Genomic DNA, 20,489 nt, shown 5'->3' on the forward strand with positions numbered 1-20,489 from the left:
GAAGACCCTGAACCTCAAATGTGCTTAATGAGTCTGAGGCCATAAAGAGGGCTGTGTGGCTGGAATGAAGGAGATGAATTCAGGGGTAAGGGGGAGGGGAGGAGCAGTATGTCTATGGACTTGCCATTGTACCACATTAGCGAGATGAGAAGCCACTAGAGGGTTTTGGACCAACGTTAAGATGATCACTGTGGTTGCTCTGTCTAGACTAGAGGGGCAACAGCAGAAGCAGGGAGGCCAGTTAGACAGTTATTGCGATGATCCAGGTGAGAGAAAATGGCTTGGGCTATGATGGTAGAAATGGTTGGGTTCTAAATGTAGTTAGGAGGTAAGCTGATGGATTTGTTGGAGACAAGGGTTCATAGGGCCTGTGATTCAGGGCCTAGTGTTAAAGACTGTCAGACCCTTGAAACAAGAGACTGTTAGGCCCCTCTCCCAGGGGAGGCCCAAGTACACTGAGTTACCCCAGAGGCAGCACTGCAAACTGGTGCTTTGAGTTGGAGGTGGAGGACAGAACCCAGGGAGAGAGGGTAGAGGCGTGAGCTTTCCTATTAGGGGACAGATCCATGCCTTGTGTGCAGCAGACCCCATCCCAGACTAAGATGGCAGTAGTTGTAGCCACGGGATGCCAGGGGAGACTGCATGCCTAGTGCCTTAACACATTTGGTTTGGAGGAGAAAAAGGACAGATTGCATTTTCGCCCACCCATACCAAGAGAGGACTCATAGCCAGATTAATTTGATTTAGAAAAACAAAGTGCTATGTCATTTCCCATACCCATGTTTTATAAAGCAAATCTAGACCCATTATACATATTTTATAATGTTTTACTTTTGTTTTTAAAGACATTTGTGCATTACTTTTGTTATCAGAACAAATACGAACATATTTTAGAAATAATGGCAAAATGGTCAACAGTAATCAATTAATTCAGAGGGTCAGGAGTTAGGTTATTGAGAAAAAAGTAAGGTAAGAAGTGGTGTCTTCAAGGAGGCGGCAGAAGGCAGATGGTAAATGATTAAGAATGGAAAGGAGGGTATAAGAAATTGAAGCAGTGAATTTAAGCTTCATTTGAGAAGCTTGGCAAAGGAAGGAAAGAAACAATGAATGACCAGAACAAACATATGCCACGCAATTCTGAATAAAGTTTATTAAATAATATGTACAGCAAATGTAGTAATTCAACACATCTATTTATCAAATCAATCCACTGCAATGAAGAAAAATAAATGAACAGAAAAATCTATGTCTGCATAGGACATGCTCTCAGTGTGTAATTTAAATGGCAATACTTTAAATTAATTGGTTATATATAATGTCAGTTATTTTTCTTTCAGAATATAATCTTTTTTGTAGTAACCTATTCTAGCAATAGGACTTAATACGACTGCAGATAAATAGGACTGCAAAAACCAAAAACCCAAAATAATGAAATTAAAAAGGAAAAAAAAAACTGTAACTGAGATCATAGTTACCTTTCCTCCCCAATAGAATACTTATCGTAAATTTTAACACTTTACAATGGCTATTTTTGTGCTAAAAATCTGTAGGTGAGTTATTTGGAATTCCTTCATTTAAATAAAAATGCAAAAAAACTTCATGACTTCCTTTACCCCCTTCCATTCAAATTTTTAAAATTATTTTTCTATACAAGGTAGGTACATGGGCTATACAAAGTTAAATATACATATTTACAGTCCCACTTCTTAAGCACATTATTTTTTTTTTCTTTTACTGATCCCAGAGAGACTGCAAAAGATAAGGAGTTTGGGGCTTGCCTTTACCCGGAAGCATGGCTAATATATCAAAATGTGTTGCAAGGCATGCCGCCAGTTAGTTGCACTTGCTATTAATAAACCTGTATAAACATTTCAGCATAAAAATAGGTACTTTATATTACTAAATGTCTGAAGACAAAAGAGCAATTGGAAATCTCTGTTTCTTGTTTCGTCATACATAGGAAGGCGACGTGATGCAAATTTTAACACAAGATTTTATTAAAGACGGGCAAATTGGTGAGGCATACCTGAATTTCTGGAGATATACAAATGCGTGAGGCTGGCATCATATGCAAATGTGGCTTTACAAATTGGTTTTATTTTCTAGCTGTATTTAAAGAGGTGTTCAAAATTACCTACTAATCAAGAAGCACCCCTGAAAAAACTATGAGATAAGATAGTGTTATTAATGGTTTGCATCTAAAGACCAGGAAACACATTAGCCAATACAGTCCAAAATCGGTGAAATGCTGCCGTGCAAATTGCACGTGCATATGCATTTTTACTATATTCCCTCAGAGACAGTAAAAAAACAACAACAACAGCAAAAAAAAACAGTGCTCTTAGATGGTGGAGCAGACCCTTCCAAAACAACAGGTCTTACTCTTACTGGGTTTTAAGGAAATTCAGGAAGTCTCCTTCTACCCAGAAAGCTCACCCCCTCCAGTTCCATAACCTTTTCCCTTGGGATTAAGGCCCTGCTCTGTCATACTTAAAAACAAATGTCTGTGGGAAGAGGTAACTCATTCCTATTATCAATCATTTACACCTTAGTGTGAATGAATTAGTGGCAGTTTCTTTCCTGAGAACAGGATTTGAAAGAACAATAGGGAGAAAGTGAGGGTACTGTGGCTGTCTGGTGGGGGATGGGAAGCTGATGGGATCCTAAGATGGGTATTTGTGACAGCAGCTGAGGCACAGGCATTGAAAACAAATTTTGCCTACCTGTAAAGACTCTAGACTTTGGGACAGTGGTCCTGGGGTAATTCTGAGATATATGCAGACAGCCAGGGGTTCCGTACACAACCCTACCACCTAGAATTGCTACTCCTATTTGTGAGCTTGGATGTGTATCTGTGGGGGAAGATGAGAGTTTAGAGACTCTGGAAAATATTCCAAGTATTTCCAGCTATGAACTACCCTCAGACAAAGGTTCTTCCAGCACCCTAGTTGTTTAAAAGTGAGCTAATGGAGATGGCAATATGACAATGCTTTCTAGGATCCCTCCAGGGAAAATTCATCTCTCCCTCCCTCGCACCCTTCTTAGCACATATCACAGTCTCTCTTGATTAAGTTCGTTTTCCTGTGTCAGTCTCCCCAATCACCTCTGAGTTTCTGGTGGGCAGGGAATGGGTCATTTCTGTATTTGTCTCACTCAGGATCTAAGAGAGGCCGATAAACATCCTTGAATTGGACAGAGTTGTGACCAAGCAGCCCGGGCGTCACAGGGGCCTCTCTCTTCTGATCTGGCCCCCACAAAGAACAGACGTCCTGGTTGCTGCTGGTAGTGGCAGAATTGCTGCTTCAGTCTGAAGAGAAGCCTTGCCAGGGTGTACTCAGATTCACAACCCTGGTTACTACCGTTTGTGTGATCCTTGAACTCCTACAGGGAGTAGATCTGGAGCCACGGCAAACCCTGGGCATGTCTTGCTTATGGTTGTCCCCCCAGCAGCCAGAGTACATTGGTGTATGTTAAATGAATCACTGAACATCATTTTTGGTGTTCTATGAGAATAGGCCTCCCAATTCTAAACTGTCCCAAACAAACACAAGCCAGAAAAGAAAACTTAGCAATAGTGCTCTGATAAATGCAGCTGCACTGTCCTGAAGGTAACCATTTCTAAAAGCCAAGGATATGGGAAAAGAATGAACCACAAGTGGCCTCCAGAGCCACAGGGCTTCCTGACTTCATCACTCAGAAAACAGACATAACCTATCTGCTTGGCCGTCTGCTCCCGAATTCTCATGGGCAAACCTTGTGTGCGTTTCTCTCTGAACATCAGGGCAGTCAATGGCACTGCTGCACAGCAGGCTGAATGCATCAGGTGCCTCAGTTTTGCCTCTGTTTCCCCATCCACACCTCAGCAGGTTGAGTGAGGGATTTGGTCTTGGGCAGTGTGGGGGACTCCACCTTTGTCTAGGGACAGTCTTGGTAGCTCAGACTGACCTCCAGCAGCGTTACAGGATCAGCTGGCTCCAGGGGAGCTGAGAAATGTAGGCTGGGGGTCTTGTTGCATTCTTGGGCTTGAAGCCTTCAGGCTCAATGATTGAGATGGGAGCTCTCTAAGGCTGGGGCAGCAGGAGGCATTTCTGGCTAACTCTGCTCCTGGACTATGCTTCAGGTCAGATTACCCAAGAGGTGGAGGGGAGGGGAAAGGCTGAAGTGGCTCCCAGAAGCGGCTAAGTAAATACAATTTGCTTCAATTCTTTTTGCTCAGCACACTAGTTCGGCCCTGTCTAATACACAGTAACCTTAGACAGGCTTGGGTTTTAAACACAACACTTCTCTGTCCCTGTCTTTTGCTTCTTACTTTATCCACTGTATTAATTTTCCTACTGACTCAACTAAAAAGATCGGTTCATGAATGATGCTTCCTCCTCCAATAAAAATAATCTCCATGGTTTTCAGTCTTCTTATAGATACAAAGGTTTTACATAGTTGCCTGGAAAAGTACCAAACTGCCTTGTCCTTCTTGAAGTACCTATGAAAAAACACACACATACAAAACATGAGAAGACCCACTCGCTTGAGTTGAGACAGCACGCTGCAGAGATTTCTGCTCCAAAACCCCTTGTAACAGTCCTGCAGCTTAGAGAATACCATATGGTTTCCAAAGTCCTTTCCCCTATCTTATCTCACTTAGGCTGCCAAATAATGCTGGGCGGTAAGCAATGTAGGCATTTCTAGTACTCCTGTTTTTCAGAAGGAACCCAGGTTCAGAGAGTAGAAGTAACATGTCTGAGGTCCTACTGCTTAGTAACTATCAGAGGCAGAATCTGAACCGAGGTCTTCTGACTCCCAGTCCATTGCTCTTTCCAACACTTCTGCTTTGTGGAGGAGTTCATACATTTATCTGACACAAGAAGATACCTGAGATTTAGATTTTCTAAACCATGCAGTTTCTAAAAGCCCACTGACTACAGCCACCCATCAAAAGGAAATTCCTATCCAGCTTGTGCCTAAGTCCCCAGTTGAGTCCCTATCTTTGGTACTAACCTTGTTAGGGCTCCTGCTAAGCCAGGAGCATTGAGCCATCTGGGAACAAAGCCCTTCCTGGGCTGCTCCAGATGCAGCACTGCTGATCCTTAATCTAGTTCCTTCCCTTGGGATTCTCTCTCTAAAGCAGGAGTGGCAAATATATGTTGTATCATCATTATCGTTTCTTTAGCAGACATCCCAATTTGATAATTGCACCCTTATCACAATTGGCTTAGATTTGGCTTCGGAATCCTGTTGTACACATCTCAAGCAGCCACTACCAGTGGGTTGGAATTACTACCCAAAGTGAAACTTCTAAGCTAAAAAAATATGTTAAAGCTTAGGAAACCTAAAACATCTAGTTGAACTCCTATGGAGAATGGCCAAGAAGGTTAGAGAACTGAGATGGTAGGGTCCAGAGATAATAAGAACCTTGCCTAGGGCCACATAGCTAGTTAGTATCTTTCTTTATGGATGAGAAAAATGAGTTCTGCTAAGGCTACTTTATTTGTAGTTTGAAAATGCTACTTTTCAAAGTGACCAAGGAGGCTGGGCATGGTAGCTCACGCCTGCAATCTCAGCACTTTGGGAGGCTGAGGCAGGCAGATCACTTGAGGTCAGGAGTTCGAGACCAGCCTGGCCAAGATAGTAAAACCCCATTTCCATTAAAAATATAAAAATTAGCTAGGCGTGGTGATGCGGGCCTGTAGTCCCAGCTACTTGGGAGGCTGACGCAGGAGAAGCGCTTGAACTCGGGAGGTGGAGCTTGCAGTGAGCCAAGTTTGTGCCACTGTACTCGAGCCTGGGTGACAAACCAAGACTCTATCTCAAAAAAAAAAAAGAAGCAAGTGAAGAGTTCAGGGATGCAAGGAAGATACTCATCCCAAAATATTTCCTTTACCCAGCTGCCTGGCAGGCCTTCATTAGAGAACTGGTGCTCCTTCCCACACCTAAGTTCTCATAAAAAATATATATATTCCTGAACGAGTTTAACAGCTATTGCATACTAGTGCTGCACTCTCTAAAATGATAGCCACGTGGGACTACTGAGCACTTGAAATGTAGCTAGTCTGAAATGAGCTGTGCTGTAACTATAAAATACACATTGGGTTTCAAAGACAGTATGAAAAGATGTCTGTAAAATAAATCATTAACAATTTCTAATATTGATTACATGTTCAAATGGTAGCATTTTGAATGCACTGGGTTTACAAAATACATTAGAATTAATTTCACTGGTTTCTTTTTACTTCTTTTCAATGTGGCTTCTAGAAAATTTTAAATTTCACACATGGCTTACATTGTGTTTCTATTGGATTGCACTGCACCAGAGTGGTCACTGACTTCTCAGACCTGATTTCTACTGAACAGACGACTCAAAGTAGTGAGGGCCGTGGGCTTCTGAGGACCTTGGGAGGATGGGGTAGTTCTCTAAGAGGCTGGTGAGGACAAGGCAAATCTTACTGACTTCTCATTCATGTTGAGGTCTTGCTGTCCTTACCACCCCAGCCCTGATATTACTTTGCTTTAGCAAAGCTTTGCCAGAAAAATCAGGGAAGGGCTGGTCTTTGGAAAGAAGGTGAAGGTAAAGCCACTTGTACAGGGAGAAACTGAGGCAGAGTGGGTCAATATCTCCCAACATTATATTCATGCCTGAGCAGAAAGAACACAGATTTCAGGAGAGATGGGTGGCCTGAGTTCAAATCCTGGCCCCACTATTTGCTACCCTGGTGATCTTGGCATAGTTAATTAACTTCTTTGGGCCTCAGTTTTTGAATCTGATAAATGAGGATAATTCTTATCTTACAGGGCTGTTTGTTGAGAGAACGTCAATAAAAGCATATCAAACACAGTGTCTGCTTTGTAATAGAATCTCAATAAATGTTGATCTCTCTCCTTGCAAAGGCAAATCCTTTAATTAAGCAGGGTGCTTTGATTAATATTATTGAAAGCCTGGAGTAAATAAGGTCTTTAGAATGTCTACACATATGCCTGAGTTTCATGGTAGAGACATAGGCTCAGTCAACATTTTCTTGTGTTATTTCATAAGGGTTTTAAAAATAAAATTTCCAAATGCAAAATAGACACATACACAATATAAATATAAGTGGAAACTAGGGCCGGGTGCGGTGGCTTATGCCTGTAATCCCAACACTTTGGGAGGCCAAGGTGGGTGGATCACCTGAGGTCAGGAGTTCAAGACCAGCCTGACCAACAAGGTGAAACCCCATCTCTACCAAAAATAAAAAAATTAGCTGGGCGTGGTGGCAGGCGCCTGTAGTCCCAGCTACTCGGGAGGCTGAGACAGGAGAATTGCTTGAACCTGGGAGGCAGAGGTTGCAGTGAGCCGAGATCACACCACTGCACTCTAGCCTGGGCAACAGAGTGAGATTCTGTCTCAATAAATAAATAAATAAATAAATAAATAAATAAATAAATAAATAAATAAATTAAAAAAATAAATGGAAACCCAATTAATAAATCTGACAACTGCTCTTCTGTGCAGCAGATTTGGTTTCAGGTTCAACATTAGCAACATCCACACAATCATAATAGCAACACAGACTGGTGGCCCAGAATTTCCAAGGTCGTAAAAATCTGAGAAGGCTCTTCTTTCTGTGCAGAGGAGATTGCTTTGCTTTTTGCATGGCTCATCGCCCCCTGTTATTCCCTCAATACACAACTAGTAAGAAAAGCATGATGAGATTCTTACCAACAAACCATCCATCGTCACATTTTTCCATGACATCAACGATATCTCCATCGCGGAGTTCCAGCTCATCATCATTCTGTGGTATATAGCTATATAATGCTTGATAGCTAAATCTATACATGAGAAAAATGAATAGTAAGTGACTCAAATGTCGACAGGATTAAATAAGGAATTTTTAAACTCCATTTCAAGTTCAATAAACTTTTCAGCAGTGTTTCCTACTTATCAGTAGGGATAAAAGCATTTTATTGACTATTTCCCTAATAACTTAGCATTTGGGGAGATGCATTCAACATATAATTAAGACTGAGGGATGGAGAACTTCTGACAAGCAAGCCATGATCAGTCTTACTTCGCTTCATTTGGTTACCACAGCCAAGCCTTTTTATCTAGAGCACTTCCTACTCTACTCCGACCTCTGCCTTTAAAGCAGTGGTCCCCAACCTTTTAGGCACCCGGGACTGGTTTTGTGGGAGACAATTTTTCCACAGATGGGGTGGGGTGGGGGGGATGGTTTTGGGATGAAACCATCAGGACATTAGTTAGATTCTCATAAGGAAGGCGTAACCTAGATCCCTCACATGTGCAGTTCACAATAGGGTTCAGGCTCCTGTGAGAATCTAATGCACTGCTGATCTGACAGGAGGCAGAGCCCAGGTGGTAGTGCCTGGGGATCGGGGACCCCTGCTTTAAAGTAAACTAAGCCTTTTCCTTAACACAGGATAATATATGTAGATTATCAAGCATAATCAGAAGTTATTTGGGCCCAGAGACATTACATTCTGGTCATATATATGGAGAACATAAAACATTTGTTTTTTTAAAAAAGTGTGTGTATAATAGCCATATATAATAGCTATATATATGCTATTAAAAGTACATTCCAATTGCCTCACTGTTTAGCAAAACTATCTTGAGTTTCTTTACATGCCTAAACACATTTCATTCACTGCTTTTAAATGTGGATGTCATTTTTCTGAAACCCTTGAAAGCTTTTTTCTTTTTTCTATCCCAGTGAGCATTGAGGGCAAGATTTTTATTTACTTGCTAGTTGGCCTAAGGCATTGGATCTGTGCTGTTTTGTCTGTTCTAGCAGCCACTGGAGACAGCTGGACTGCTTGTGGTGAAATCTGATCCTTGCTTTGGCATCAAGGAAAAGCTTTGTTTTTATTTATTTCTTCAACAAATACATAAGAGGCACCTACTATGTACCAACTTCACAACTCTGTTTACTATTTTGAGACAAGACAGTAGCAGGCAAAACTGTAAATGAGCCAGTCATCTACCATTTCCAGTAGATGTCAATGAATTCCAGTGTGCAAGCAAGAAAGACTAGAAACAAGCAAGTGGAGTCAGTTCTCAAAAACAAGAGGTTCATTCTGCTCTGCTAAAACCAGAGGGACAACTTCACTTTCCATATTTATCCAAATGTATTGATAATTTGGAGAATGGATCTGGTTGCCAGAAGGAAGGTCTCAAATGAGGAATTAAGAGATGCAGATCAATTTCCAATTGGTAAATAAATACTTTTTTTTTTTCATGTTTCTGTATTTGCCTGCTGTCTCCTACTCAATTTGGAGTCTCCTACTGGCCTCCCAACACATGCCCCTCGCCAGCTTCTTAGAATGCCTGGGCCCTTTAACTCCCACCATGGCTGCTTTGCCAGCCTCAGCCCTGGGAAATAACTCCAATATCTGCTTCTCTATTTTCACTCCCAGACAGTGGAGACTGGCTGGACAAAGTCCCACACTCTTGCTGCTTGGGTACCCCAGTCAGCTCTAATTTGGGATGAACCTCATACTCCTCAGAACATTGTCCCATGGGGTCCTTCCCCCAGCTCTCCTGCCAATCCTGGTGCCCCACGCTCAGCCAAGAGCTCTCACTCTGTCCCCACTTCTGGAGATGGAAGCTTGCTGTGGGCAGCACCTTAATCTTCCTCCCCTCCAGATTTAAGTCTCTGTGCCTCCACTCACCTTCCTGCCCCTGCTCACACATGTGAGGAAAGAAAGGTCCCTTCTCCAAGCCACGTTGAACCCCCTTCCTGGGCTCTTCCTTCACTTACTTTTTTTTTTTTTTAACAGAGTCTCACTCTGTCTCTAGGCTGGAGTGCAATGGCGCAGTCTTGGTTCACTGCAACCTCCGTCTCGGGAGTTCAGGCGATTCTCCGGCCTCAGCCTCCCAAGTAGCTGGGACTACAGGCGCATGCCACCACGCCCAGCTAATTTTTGTATTTTTGGTAGAGACAGGGTTTCACCATGTTGGCCAGGACAGTCTCGATCTCTTGTCCTCGTGATCTGCCCACCTTGGCCTCCCAAAGTGCTGGGATTACAGGTGTGAGCCACCGCACCTGGCCTCACTTACATCTTATTTGCATTAACTGGCATTTTACTCTGGTAAAATTTGCTTGTCTCTGCACCCTAAAAACACCTCCCCTGCCTCTGCTATTCCCTTGATCTATAGCCCCCCGCCTTCCACTCACCATTGACCCTTCCTAACACAGCACCTGCCACCACCCCTACCAACACTAATACTGCCATATCAGAGGTCACCAGGGATTTTTCCAGTTGCCATGGAAAATGCCTGGTGGACGTTTCTCATTTCCCACTCTTGGCCTCTCTGGGGCAGGTGACACTGCTGACCAGACGCTGTAGCTGTTCTGTGAAAGTGAACGTCTTAGACCCTCACTGGCATCTCTTGTTGCCCTTCTCTGTCTCTGTGGCTGGCTAGGCTTCTTTACATGTATCTCTGTTGGTAATTATACTCACTTCCACAGTTACAAAATGCCCACTTTGTCCTGGCTCAGGCCCTCATGGCTTCTTAGCTGGATTGAAGTCTTCTAACAAACATCTTTGTCCCTGATCTATGAAATCTACCCTCCACTCTGTTGCCAGAGTTATCTCCCTAAAACAAAATATGATCAATATGTTCCTTACTTCAAAAACCTTCAATGGCTCCCTAGTACCTGCAGAATAAAATCCAAACTTACTTCAACTGCATTCTGGAATCTACCATCTGGTCCCATCCCACCTCTGAGCTTCATCTCTATCTCTTCCATGAACCATATGCTGCAGCTACACGGGCCCTTTCAAATTCTCCAAATACCACCCACTCTATGCCTTTGCACATGTGGTCCTCACCTCTGGGAAGATATTTTCCTCCCTTTTCTAGCTCTCAGAATCTAATTTGTCTTTCAGTGTTTGGTCCAAATCTCTCTTTCTCTGTGCACAGAGTTTTCTCCTATGTGCTTAAAACATAGGAGATATCCAATAATTTTTTATGAATGAATGAATGAAGCAACCCTTTCATTCACAGCTGGTCAGAATTAACCATTCCTTCCTCTATATTCCCACTATACTAGCACTGAAACCAGTCAGCACAGCTCTCATTTGACATTCTACAGCAGTTAATCTTTACCTGTCTCTCTCTCCCAGCAGTCTATGACGGCCTTTATTTACCTGCCACCTGTTTTCACCTTGGCTGATGCAGAACATGGCCTTCACTAGAAATCCTCAGGAGAGAACCTGGGTGTAATTCACTCATTCCTGCAAATGACTGCCCCATATTCAGCCAGCGACCCACTTTCTAAGACCAACAGTCCTCTGAGAACATGAGAATCGAAGTTCACCAGGAGTACTTACAAATCTTGTGAGGTTTGACTCCTGTCGGGGGTGACTCTTCGCTGCTGGGCTTGAGGTTGCTGAGAAATGATTAAAGATGATTTATTGTCAGAAGGGGATACCTTGTGATGAAAGTCAAGGGGATGAGAAACAGTGCTGCAGTAATGAACAGATTTTTCGGCAATGTTTATGATCTCATTGCAAACTGCTTCCTGTGAGGTGGCCCCGAGATATCCAGAAACCCCAATAAAACAGTCAACATGGGGACAAAAAAAAAAGAAAGAGAGGAAGAGATGTAACATTCCAGACGAAGCACATAAGTCCAGGGAGAAAACAGAGTTGAAGATCCAGGTTAAAAAAATAGATATTCCAGTAGTGGAGTGCAGGAGGGATCCAGGCGTAAGCATGGAAAAACAGGTAAGATACAGAAGAATTTGGAATTTAGTAAGAATATTAAAAAAAAAAAAAAAGGCAGCAGCATAAAAGCCTGAAATTAGTGAGTAACTGTCACAAATGGAATACTTCAGGGTAGAAATGCAAGTATGTATCCCCAATCATGCACTAATACATTAATTTAATCCCACATATAGGCAGAGTAGAAATATCGTCTCTAAATTCCTCTGCTTTTTTCCAGGGGCTGGGGGTAATGCAGTGGCCTAACATCTCGCTCTACTACAATAGCCACAGAATTCTTGTAAATAATGTTTCTGTGGGTTAACCAGGCATCACTCTAGTCTAGATTCCAGAAGTAAGGATCAGTAAAAATTCTCTTTAGAAAAGCTGCAGTCTTATTCAACAGGCATCTTACCACATAGCTCTTTTCAGATTCTGTGAGATCTGGTCCTGCTCTCAATGAATGATGAGAAAGCTGTGATCACCAAGCAAATTATAAGGGAGACATTTTAGCAGATGTCACATTGGAAAGGATTCAAAATAAAAGCATGAGCAAATCCACGTACCACACCATCACGCTTGGATGACACCAGATACCGGCGGCCTATGGCCACCAAGTCTCCACAACAACAGGGTGGGTGCACAGAAGAAAATGCAAATGTAGAGTTAGAAGCAAGCATCCAGGAAATGAAATGGGAAATTGGAAACATGGCTGCAGTGAGGTGAGGATGAACAACACAGGGTCCCCAGATTGGCAGGAGAGAGACTCAGAAAGGCCATCTTAGCCAGGTCCCTTCACACATATTGGTCCCCTCACGCTCAGCTAGTAAGCATCTAGGGAAGGTGGCTGAACCCAAAGCCAGTTTTGGTTATTTTGTTGACTGGAAGCTCCCTCTAGCAGAGCAGGCCCATAGAACCATCAAGTCTGCTGTATTTCAGAAACTTATAAAAACTGAAAAAGGGAATAACATTTTTGAAAACTTCCTTGGTAATATATGAAGTACCAACCAAGACCACTCCCCTGGAAAAATCTGCAAATGACACACTCCAGTGAGGTATGAGATGAATTCAGATAGCTTGTAGGACAGAGCTTGCTTCCAGAAATAGGACTATGTGTGACGAAACTGTCACTCTTCACTTACCAACCCAGGTACCACATGCTAACATAGAAACACAGGTGCAAACATGGCCAAGCAAACCCGCCTTTTGAGTGGGGCTTCCATTGTAGAGGCCAGGCCTTCACTGGGAGAGTGTTTGGAACCATGTCCCCCAGACAGGACTCAATTCCAAGCTCTAGGAAGTTTCTCTAAATAAATACCCTGAAGAGCCATCCTTGAAAAAATACTCCAGGTAACATGCAATAATAGCAGCAGGCTGCCCAGGCATGGTGGCTCATGCCTGTAATCCCAGCACTTTGGGAGGCCAAGGCAGGAGGACTGCTTGAGCCGGGGAGTTGGAGACCAGCCTGGGCAACAAAGCAAAACCCCATCTCTACAAAAAAATACAAGAATTAGCTGGATGTGGCAGCATACACCTGCAGTCCCAGCTACTTGGGATCAACTGAGCCCGGGAGATTCAGGCCACAGTGAGCATGATTGCACTGCTGCACTCCAGCCTGGGTGACAAAGCAAGACCCTGTCTCAAAAATAAAAAAATAAAGCAATAGGCCACAACTCCAGGGCCTTCTAGATGGGCACTTAGAAATCTTTTGTGCATGACCCACTTGTTTCACAGAGAGACATAGAAAAAGTGGGAGCCTCCCCTGAGGTCACACATCAAGTCAGTGGTAGGCTTTTCTCCTGGCTTCATCTATTGTCCCAACTGACCTTGTCTTTTATCCTCAGACCATCTTCTGCCTTATCAAGTGTGCTCACTGACCTCATCTTCAGTGAGTCCCTCAGAAACCCTGGAGTCAGGCAGGACAGGTTTTATCATTGTTTTCTTAAAAAACCCAGGAAGCTGATGCTCAGAGGGGTTTCATGCATTCCTCAACATCACACAGCCAGTAAGAGGTAAAGTGGCTCAGCTGCTCTTTCCGCTCCACCAGACCACCCTCTCCTGTTCACCTCCACTGGAAATGTCCTCAACCGTTAGCAAGCCCTGCAGGACTAACTTCCATTGCAGGCATCATTTCAATACCCCTGTCCTTTTGGGAAGCCTCCTCAAGTTCTCCAAAAACCTTCTAAACTGCAACCACTCAAACCAGTCACCTTGCACTCTGACAGGAGTAAAGGAAGAGGTGGAACTAAATGAGCCACGTCATGCTTCTTCTACAATGACTCTGGACGTTAGGTCTTTGCCGGGTGACTGGGAGCCGACCTTGTATGGCTCCACCCACCCTCCACTCACTGCCTCTGGATTAAGGTGTCCGTATCACAAAGGAAAGAAATGGACATTTCCAAGTACCTTCTATGTGGGCTTTCAGAAGAATGAAACATCTGAAATGTCACCTTGAGTGGGTGACAATGACATGCAGATTTTAACATGACAGAAGGGAGAACTTCCAAACAATCCAACAATACAAGGGGCTGCCTCAAGTGGAAATGAGTTTGCTGCCACGGCAGCTGTTTAAGCTGAGGCTGCTGTGGACTATGACTAACTGGGATATTGTAGAGCCATCCTTCTTAGACTTTAATGTATATAGCTATCATTTGGGATCCTGTTAAAATGTGGACTCTGACTTGATACACCTGGGCTGTATTGTGAAATTCTGCGTTTCTACTTGGTAGTGCTGACACTGCTGGTTCACAGACCAACTGTAGGCAGCAAGGGTGCAGAGGACCTCAACTGCCCTACACTGAGATTCTTTGGCTATAGTATGCCAAGACCGGTGGTCTGGGTCACACCTCATGAAAACAAAAGTTCTCATAAAAAACAAAATATTTCCAAATTCCAGCTGGTGGCCTCATGACCTCAGGTCAAATGCGGTATAAAGAGAGGATGTAGACAATCTCTTGGCAAGATCTCCATAGTTTACAGAAACCTAGCCTCCTTCCACTCAACTTCATTCATCCCAAAGGAGTGACTGGAATCAATTATCTAGCAAACAATTTGGTGCTGAAAAGAGGATCAGTGAATCAAATATAGTAAGAAGAACCTGATATTTTACAAGCATATCCATTACATATCTGACTTTTGTACTAACCCTCTGACTTGAGGAGTGCAGAATAAGGAATTTAAGGCTCAGAGGAGTTCCACCCCAGGCACTACTTCTTTTTCTTTTTCTTTTTTTTTTTTTTTTTGAGACGGAGTCTTGCTCTGTTGCCCAGGCGCAATCTGGGCTCACTGCAACCTCTGTTTCCCAGGTTCAAGCAATTCTCCTGCCTCAGCCTCCCAAGTAGCTGGGATTACAGGCGTGGGCCACCATGTCCAGCTTTTTTTTTTTTTTGTACTTTTAGTAGAGATGGGGCTTCACCATGTTGGTCAGGCTGGTTTCAAACTCCTGACCTCAAATGATCTGCCCACCTTGGCCTCCCAAAGTGCTGGGATTACAGGCGTGAGCCACTGTGCCCGACCCCACTTCTATACTCTTGTCCTTTTGGGAAGCATCTTCAAGTTCTCCAAACCCCTTCTAAACTGCAATCACTCAAATCAGTCACCTCGGACTCTGACAGGGGTAAAGGAAGAGACAAAACGAAAGAGGCCATTTCATGCTTCTTCTACAATGTCTCAGGATGTTGGGCCTTTGCCAGGTGGCTGGGACCTGACCTTGTGAAGTTTGTACAAGGTAGTGTGAGAGCTGAGCCCTTTGACATCTAATCTCCATATACTACCTGCCACCTCCCTCTTGGATCATGATTAGATTGCTTGTGTAACTATGATAGCAACACCCAATTTCTGCCTTGTCTGAAAACAGGCACTATCTATCATTTCTCTTCTTGAATACTTTTTACTCTAGGTGTTCAAAGACATTTCCTTATGTAAAAGATACGGTGTACGGTAATAGCGTCCAATCATTAATTGTGAACTATAGTACCGGAAGGGATATTGATGGTCCACCTTGTACCTTCCTTGGTCTCAGGCCATGCCCAAAGCTAAGGATAATCATCATCATAGCTTTAACATCTGTATAGTACAAACTTAACCCCATTCCTGAGAGGTAGGGATGACTGGGTGCCTCACTTAGCGTTTGTTGAATAAATGAAGGAAGAAGGCAAGATAAACATTTATTCTATTAGTTAAGACTCAATTTCTCTCTGTTTAGATTTAAGTGAAATAGCTCATATAACTGAAATGTAAACCAGTTTTTTTCAGGGGACGGAGACATGGCATGGGGGTAGACCCTCAGTGGAAATGGAAACCATTACTATCTATCACAAGAATCAGCCCTTCATTTTGAAGGCTGTTTATCCTCAGATTTTTTTTTCCCCTCTAGTTATGTTTTCTTTTCCTGTCCCCATTTTCTAACCACTTTACAGCTTTGTACAGTGCTTCTTCTGGACCTATCCTGTCCAAGATGGTAGCCAGTAGCCACAGGTGGCTGTTGGACACTTGAGATGTGGCAAGTATGAAGTGAAATGTGTTATGTGTAAAAATATACACTGGATTTCAAAAACTTAGTACAAAATAAAGAATGTAAAATCTCAGTAATAATTTTTAGATATATTGGGTTACAATATATTATTAAAATTTCAGTTGTTCCATTTTACTGTGTGTACTAGAACATTTTAAAATCACACATGTGGCTTACATTATATTTCTACTAGACAATGCCTCTCTGAACCCTCCCCAGGTCCTCAGCATCTGCCCTTATTTAAGCCTAAGAGAAGATACAAGTTCTAACAAGGACTTCATCTAGTGTTAAGAATAAAAAAGAATAAAGTTAAGAATAAAAAAAAAATGCTAAGGACATTTCCAACTCTGGTGACGGCATTCCAGTTTTTCACGTGTTTACAAAAACAACCAGCTCAGCGCATGCATACACACATACACACACACACACACACACACTGCACTCCCCTCCTTTCCCCCATTAATAGGAAGCAGGTGACAGTCCTTGACCCAGAAAGTGCTTTCTTCTGTATTTGTACACAAGTCGCCTCTCCTGGCCTGGAGCTTGCTTCATTCTCCTCAAGTGGGTGACCCTGCATGCGTCCTTGCTGTTGCCCTTCTACTTTCAGTTCACAGAAATCCCCCAGAAATCAGATCTTAGCCTCCCTGGAGCTGTTAATCCCTCTGGATCCACAGAACACCTGGCGCTACTATGGAGTTACTAAGCATCCGCTTCCAGCTTTGGGTGTGTGCCAAAGCCTTGTGGGCCCAAATAGATTGCACACAGGCTACAGAACAGCAGGAAGTCCTAAAGATGTGGACAGGACAGAGAAACTCTATTTCTCCCTGGCCCCAAATCCCCTCTAGAAACAGCACGAGGCTCTGCTGCTCCCCTAACCTGCCTGAGTCTCACAGAGATGGCACTCCTCTAGTCATCTCACATCCCAAGTCTTCTCAGACCCCACCCCACCTTTCTGGTGACCTACCCTGACCTCCCAGCGGGACAGTGAGAAAATCCAGGATCCAGGCCATGCTCTGTACTAACTGATTGTCTTGTGAACAAAATGCTTAACGTCTTAGGACTTCAAGTTCTAAAATACATAAGAGGATTGGACATAATTTACATAAATGTCTTTTTGGCTTTAATGCTCTATGATTGCAATGTGCCTGTCCCATGGGTTAAGAAGTAGGAGTGGGTAGGGGCTGACTTGGCTTAAGGGAGGCAGCACTCTACTCATTGCTTACTGAAGACTGGGAGGAGGAAGGCTTTTGACTGCAGCCTCCAGATATGGATGGAGTGCTCACTTCTAGAAGTATCCCAAGCGACTGCCCCAAAATAGTGATGGATTTGCACCTACTGGAACATCATGGGCAAACTCTTCCAGAGGAGTAGAAAGGCCCGAATGAGTCAGTCTCCTGGGTTTGAGCTCCAGGACACCACCAGAGCACCCTCAAAACAGTCTCTGACTCCACTGAGTTATCTTATTGAGTTTACTGAGAAAAAGATCACAGCTTAAATATAAAACTAATTACAAACAACTAGTTCAATTGCTTACCATCTAGATTTTATCTCCTTGCAAATCACTCACTAGACAACACATTAACTTTGTTGTAATTTGAATCTGATTACAACACTAAACTTAAATGCTCAGTAAATATTCAACCAATGCTCAGCCTTCTCTTCATAGACTATCATACAGTCTTCTCTTCCTTTCATAAGACAGTTAGCGGGGTAATGGCAGATACATATTCAAGTGTGAAGAAACCAAAGGCTTTCCAAGAATAGCTTATGCCTTTATACTGAAGGTAGAATAAACTAATTTGGGGAGCACAAATTCCAGATTTTCTAAATTCTCGATTTGTGTAACCCAAAGTAAAATGATTTTCCCATCATTCTCTATTTTCTTCTCTTCCCATCCTCCCCACCCACCATTTTTCTCTCTTAGGTGGAACAGGGTAAGGTGGATAAAGTAAACTACTTTTGTTTCATTTCCCTGGTACCTCGACATCACACAACAGGTATTTATGGTCCCGTTACAGGCTCTGCGCTAGCTGCTTTCATCTCTATTATATTTCATTTAATTCTCATAGTAACTCAAGAAGGTGGTCAACATTGACCTCATTTTACAAATGAGAAAACGAAGACCTGCCGTGTGTGAATTGGGAATGTGAACAGTTAGTATTGGAACATCTGTCTCTCAGACTCCAAGTTCTGCACATTCCACCACATCCCAAACTTCTAGGTTTCTGCTCTGCCAGAGGAAGATATCAGAAGAGGTAGAGAGAGATGCTCACCAACAGGTCACCTTAATTTGTCCAGTACCCTGTGGCTGGCACTTCCTACTGACATGCTCCATTCTCCTAACACCTTTATAAGGGTAGACACTTTAGCTTTGGGTCTTAGTCCCTTACCCTTTTTTTTTCTATTGTCCAGACTAGAGTGCAGTGGTGTGATCATGGCTCACTGTAGCCTTGACCTCCCAGACCCAAGCGCTCTTCCCATCTCAGCTTCCCAAGTAGCTGGAACCACAGGCACTCGCCACCACACTTGGCTAATGTTTTTTTGTAGAGACGTAGTCTCCCTGTGCTGCCCAGGCTGGTCTCAAACTCCTGAGCTCAAGACATCCTCCTGTGCTGGCCTCTGAAAGTGTTAGGATTACAGGTGTGAGTCACCGTGCCTGGCCAGTTCCCTACCGTTAGTGATGAGAGAATACCTGCTGCTTATTTTTGTAAGTACTGCAGCCAACGTCTCTCTCCATCCCGTAAGCTGTTAAACGCCCTCTATTTAGAGATTTCCCTTCTGAGTGAGTCAAAGGAAAATGTTTCCTATATTTACTTGAGTATCTTAACATTTAAAATTTCTTTTTTTCTTGCAGGTTCCATCACAGCTTCCTTTTCTATTTCTGATTTCCATCCTCAAGGCAGGCCTATGCCTCTGTTCTTATCTTTCTGGGAACTAATTTAGTTTCCTTGTGTTGAGAAGTGTTCCCTCTGAAGTCACATCTTTCTGTCTCAAGTTGAGTCACTTTCCCTCCTTCTCCTTTCTCTAAGCCTATAGTTTGTTCTTATGCTTCTCAGACAGATGCTTTAAGGACACATAGCTTTCCAGTATATTGAGATTTTATTTGATTAGCTTCCTTCCCTTTAGGAACCAAACTGACGTCACAAAATTTCTGTCACTTTCCTCAGGCCTTGGTTTCCTCATCTCAGTGTAAAAGACTGGAGGCTCTTAACCTGGTGATCTGTCACAGGTAGACTTGGGTGTGGGCCTTTTGAAACGATGCAAAACTGTGTGTCACTCTCCTCCCCAAACTACTGGCCTAGAGTCCTTGGCTGACCTCAGATTCTCAAAGGTTCTGTGATCCAGAAAAAGTTGTCAGTTACTGGAGTAGATGGTCTCTAAATATTCTCTTTAATTCAAAAATTCTAGGAGGTACTCTCACAATTTGTAAAAACACTTAAAAACCAAGGCTGGATGCCAGTCAACAAATAGTGCTTCTGTCAGAGAAACTCAGTAAATATTTGATCACGCAAACGATGGGATTTTTCAAGATGATCTTCCCTTTGCTTTCTTTTTCTTTTTTTTAGTGGAACAACCAGTTTGATCTGTAACTGACTGTGAACAATGAATTGAGATAACTCACTACCATCAGACCTGTCCCCTTACTTTCTTTTTTTTTGTTTACTTTTTAAAATTTTTTTGAAATAGAGTCTTGCTGTGTCACCCAGGCTGCAGTGCAGTGGCATGATCTCAGCTCACTGCAACCTCCACCTCCTGGGTTCAAGCAATTCTCATGCCTCAGCCTCCCGAGTAGCTGGGATTACAGATGCCTACCACCACGCCCGGCTAATTTTTCTATTTTTAGTAGAGACAGGGTTTCGCCATGTTGGCCAGGCTGGTCTTAAACTCCTGGCTTCAAGTGATCTGCCCGCCTCGGCCTCCCAAAGTACTGGGATTACAGGTGTGAGCCACCACGCCCAGCCTACTTTCTTGATTGTTCTAAATGTTGTTGGCCAAAATTGCGCCCAAGAAAATCCAAGAACTTGGTTGATAATTCTGACTGCTTGGGCATTTTGTAAGCACATTTTTCATCCAATAAGTTAAGTTGTCCCTCGGAACAAAAACTAAAAGGCAAAACTTCTATTTTTCCATGGTGAACGTCTGTAAGTTGACAATAAACCCCTGACTTAAATTTTTGTATGTGTTCTTCTTTCTCATTTAAACTAAAATTCATGCAGGATTTTTACCTAATCAAAGGATATCAAAGCTAAAAAGAATGGCATTTCTCTTGTCTGAA

At 43.0% G+C, this 20,489-nt stretch overlaps 1 protein-coding gene across 50 annotated transcripts in view; it reads right to left on the reverse strand.

Moving 5' to 3' along the window:
* Positions 1–1,125: 1,125 nt before the first annotated feature.
* SORBS1 (sorbin and SH3 domain containing 1) overlaps positions 1,126–20,489 on the reverse strand; it is a 250,086-nt gene continuing 230,722 nt past the window's right edge. For 27 of the 50 annotated variants that reach the window (XM_055093190.1, XM_055093188.1, XM_055093181.2 and 24 more), the window contains 3 exons: positions 11,329–11,519; positions 7,691–7,803; positions 1,126–4,480 (listed from right to left, as the gene is read on the reverse strand). In XM_055093190.1, coding sequence (XP_054949165.1) covers positions 4,413–4,480; positions 7,691–7,803; positions 11,329–11,519 — 372 coding nt within the window. In that variant the 3' untranslated portion in view covers positions 1,126–4,412. The remainder of the gene's footprint in view (positions 4,481–7,690; positions 7,804–11,328; positions 11,520–20,489) is intronic. The other 23 variants (XM_034931185.2, XM_057298960.1, XM_034931184.2 and 20 more) reach the window with 1 other exon arrangement.

The sequence above is a fragment of the Pan paniscus genome, chromosome 8 (assembly GCF_029289425.2).
Source record: "Pan paniscus chromosome 8, NHGRI_mPanPan1-v2.0_pri, whole genome shotgun sequence".
NCBI lineage: Eukaryota > Metazoa > Chordata > Mammalia > Primates > Hominidae > Pan > Pan paniscus.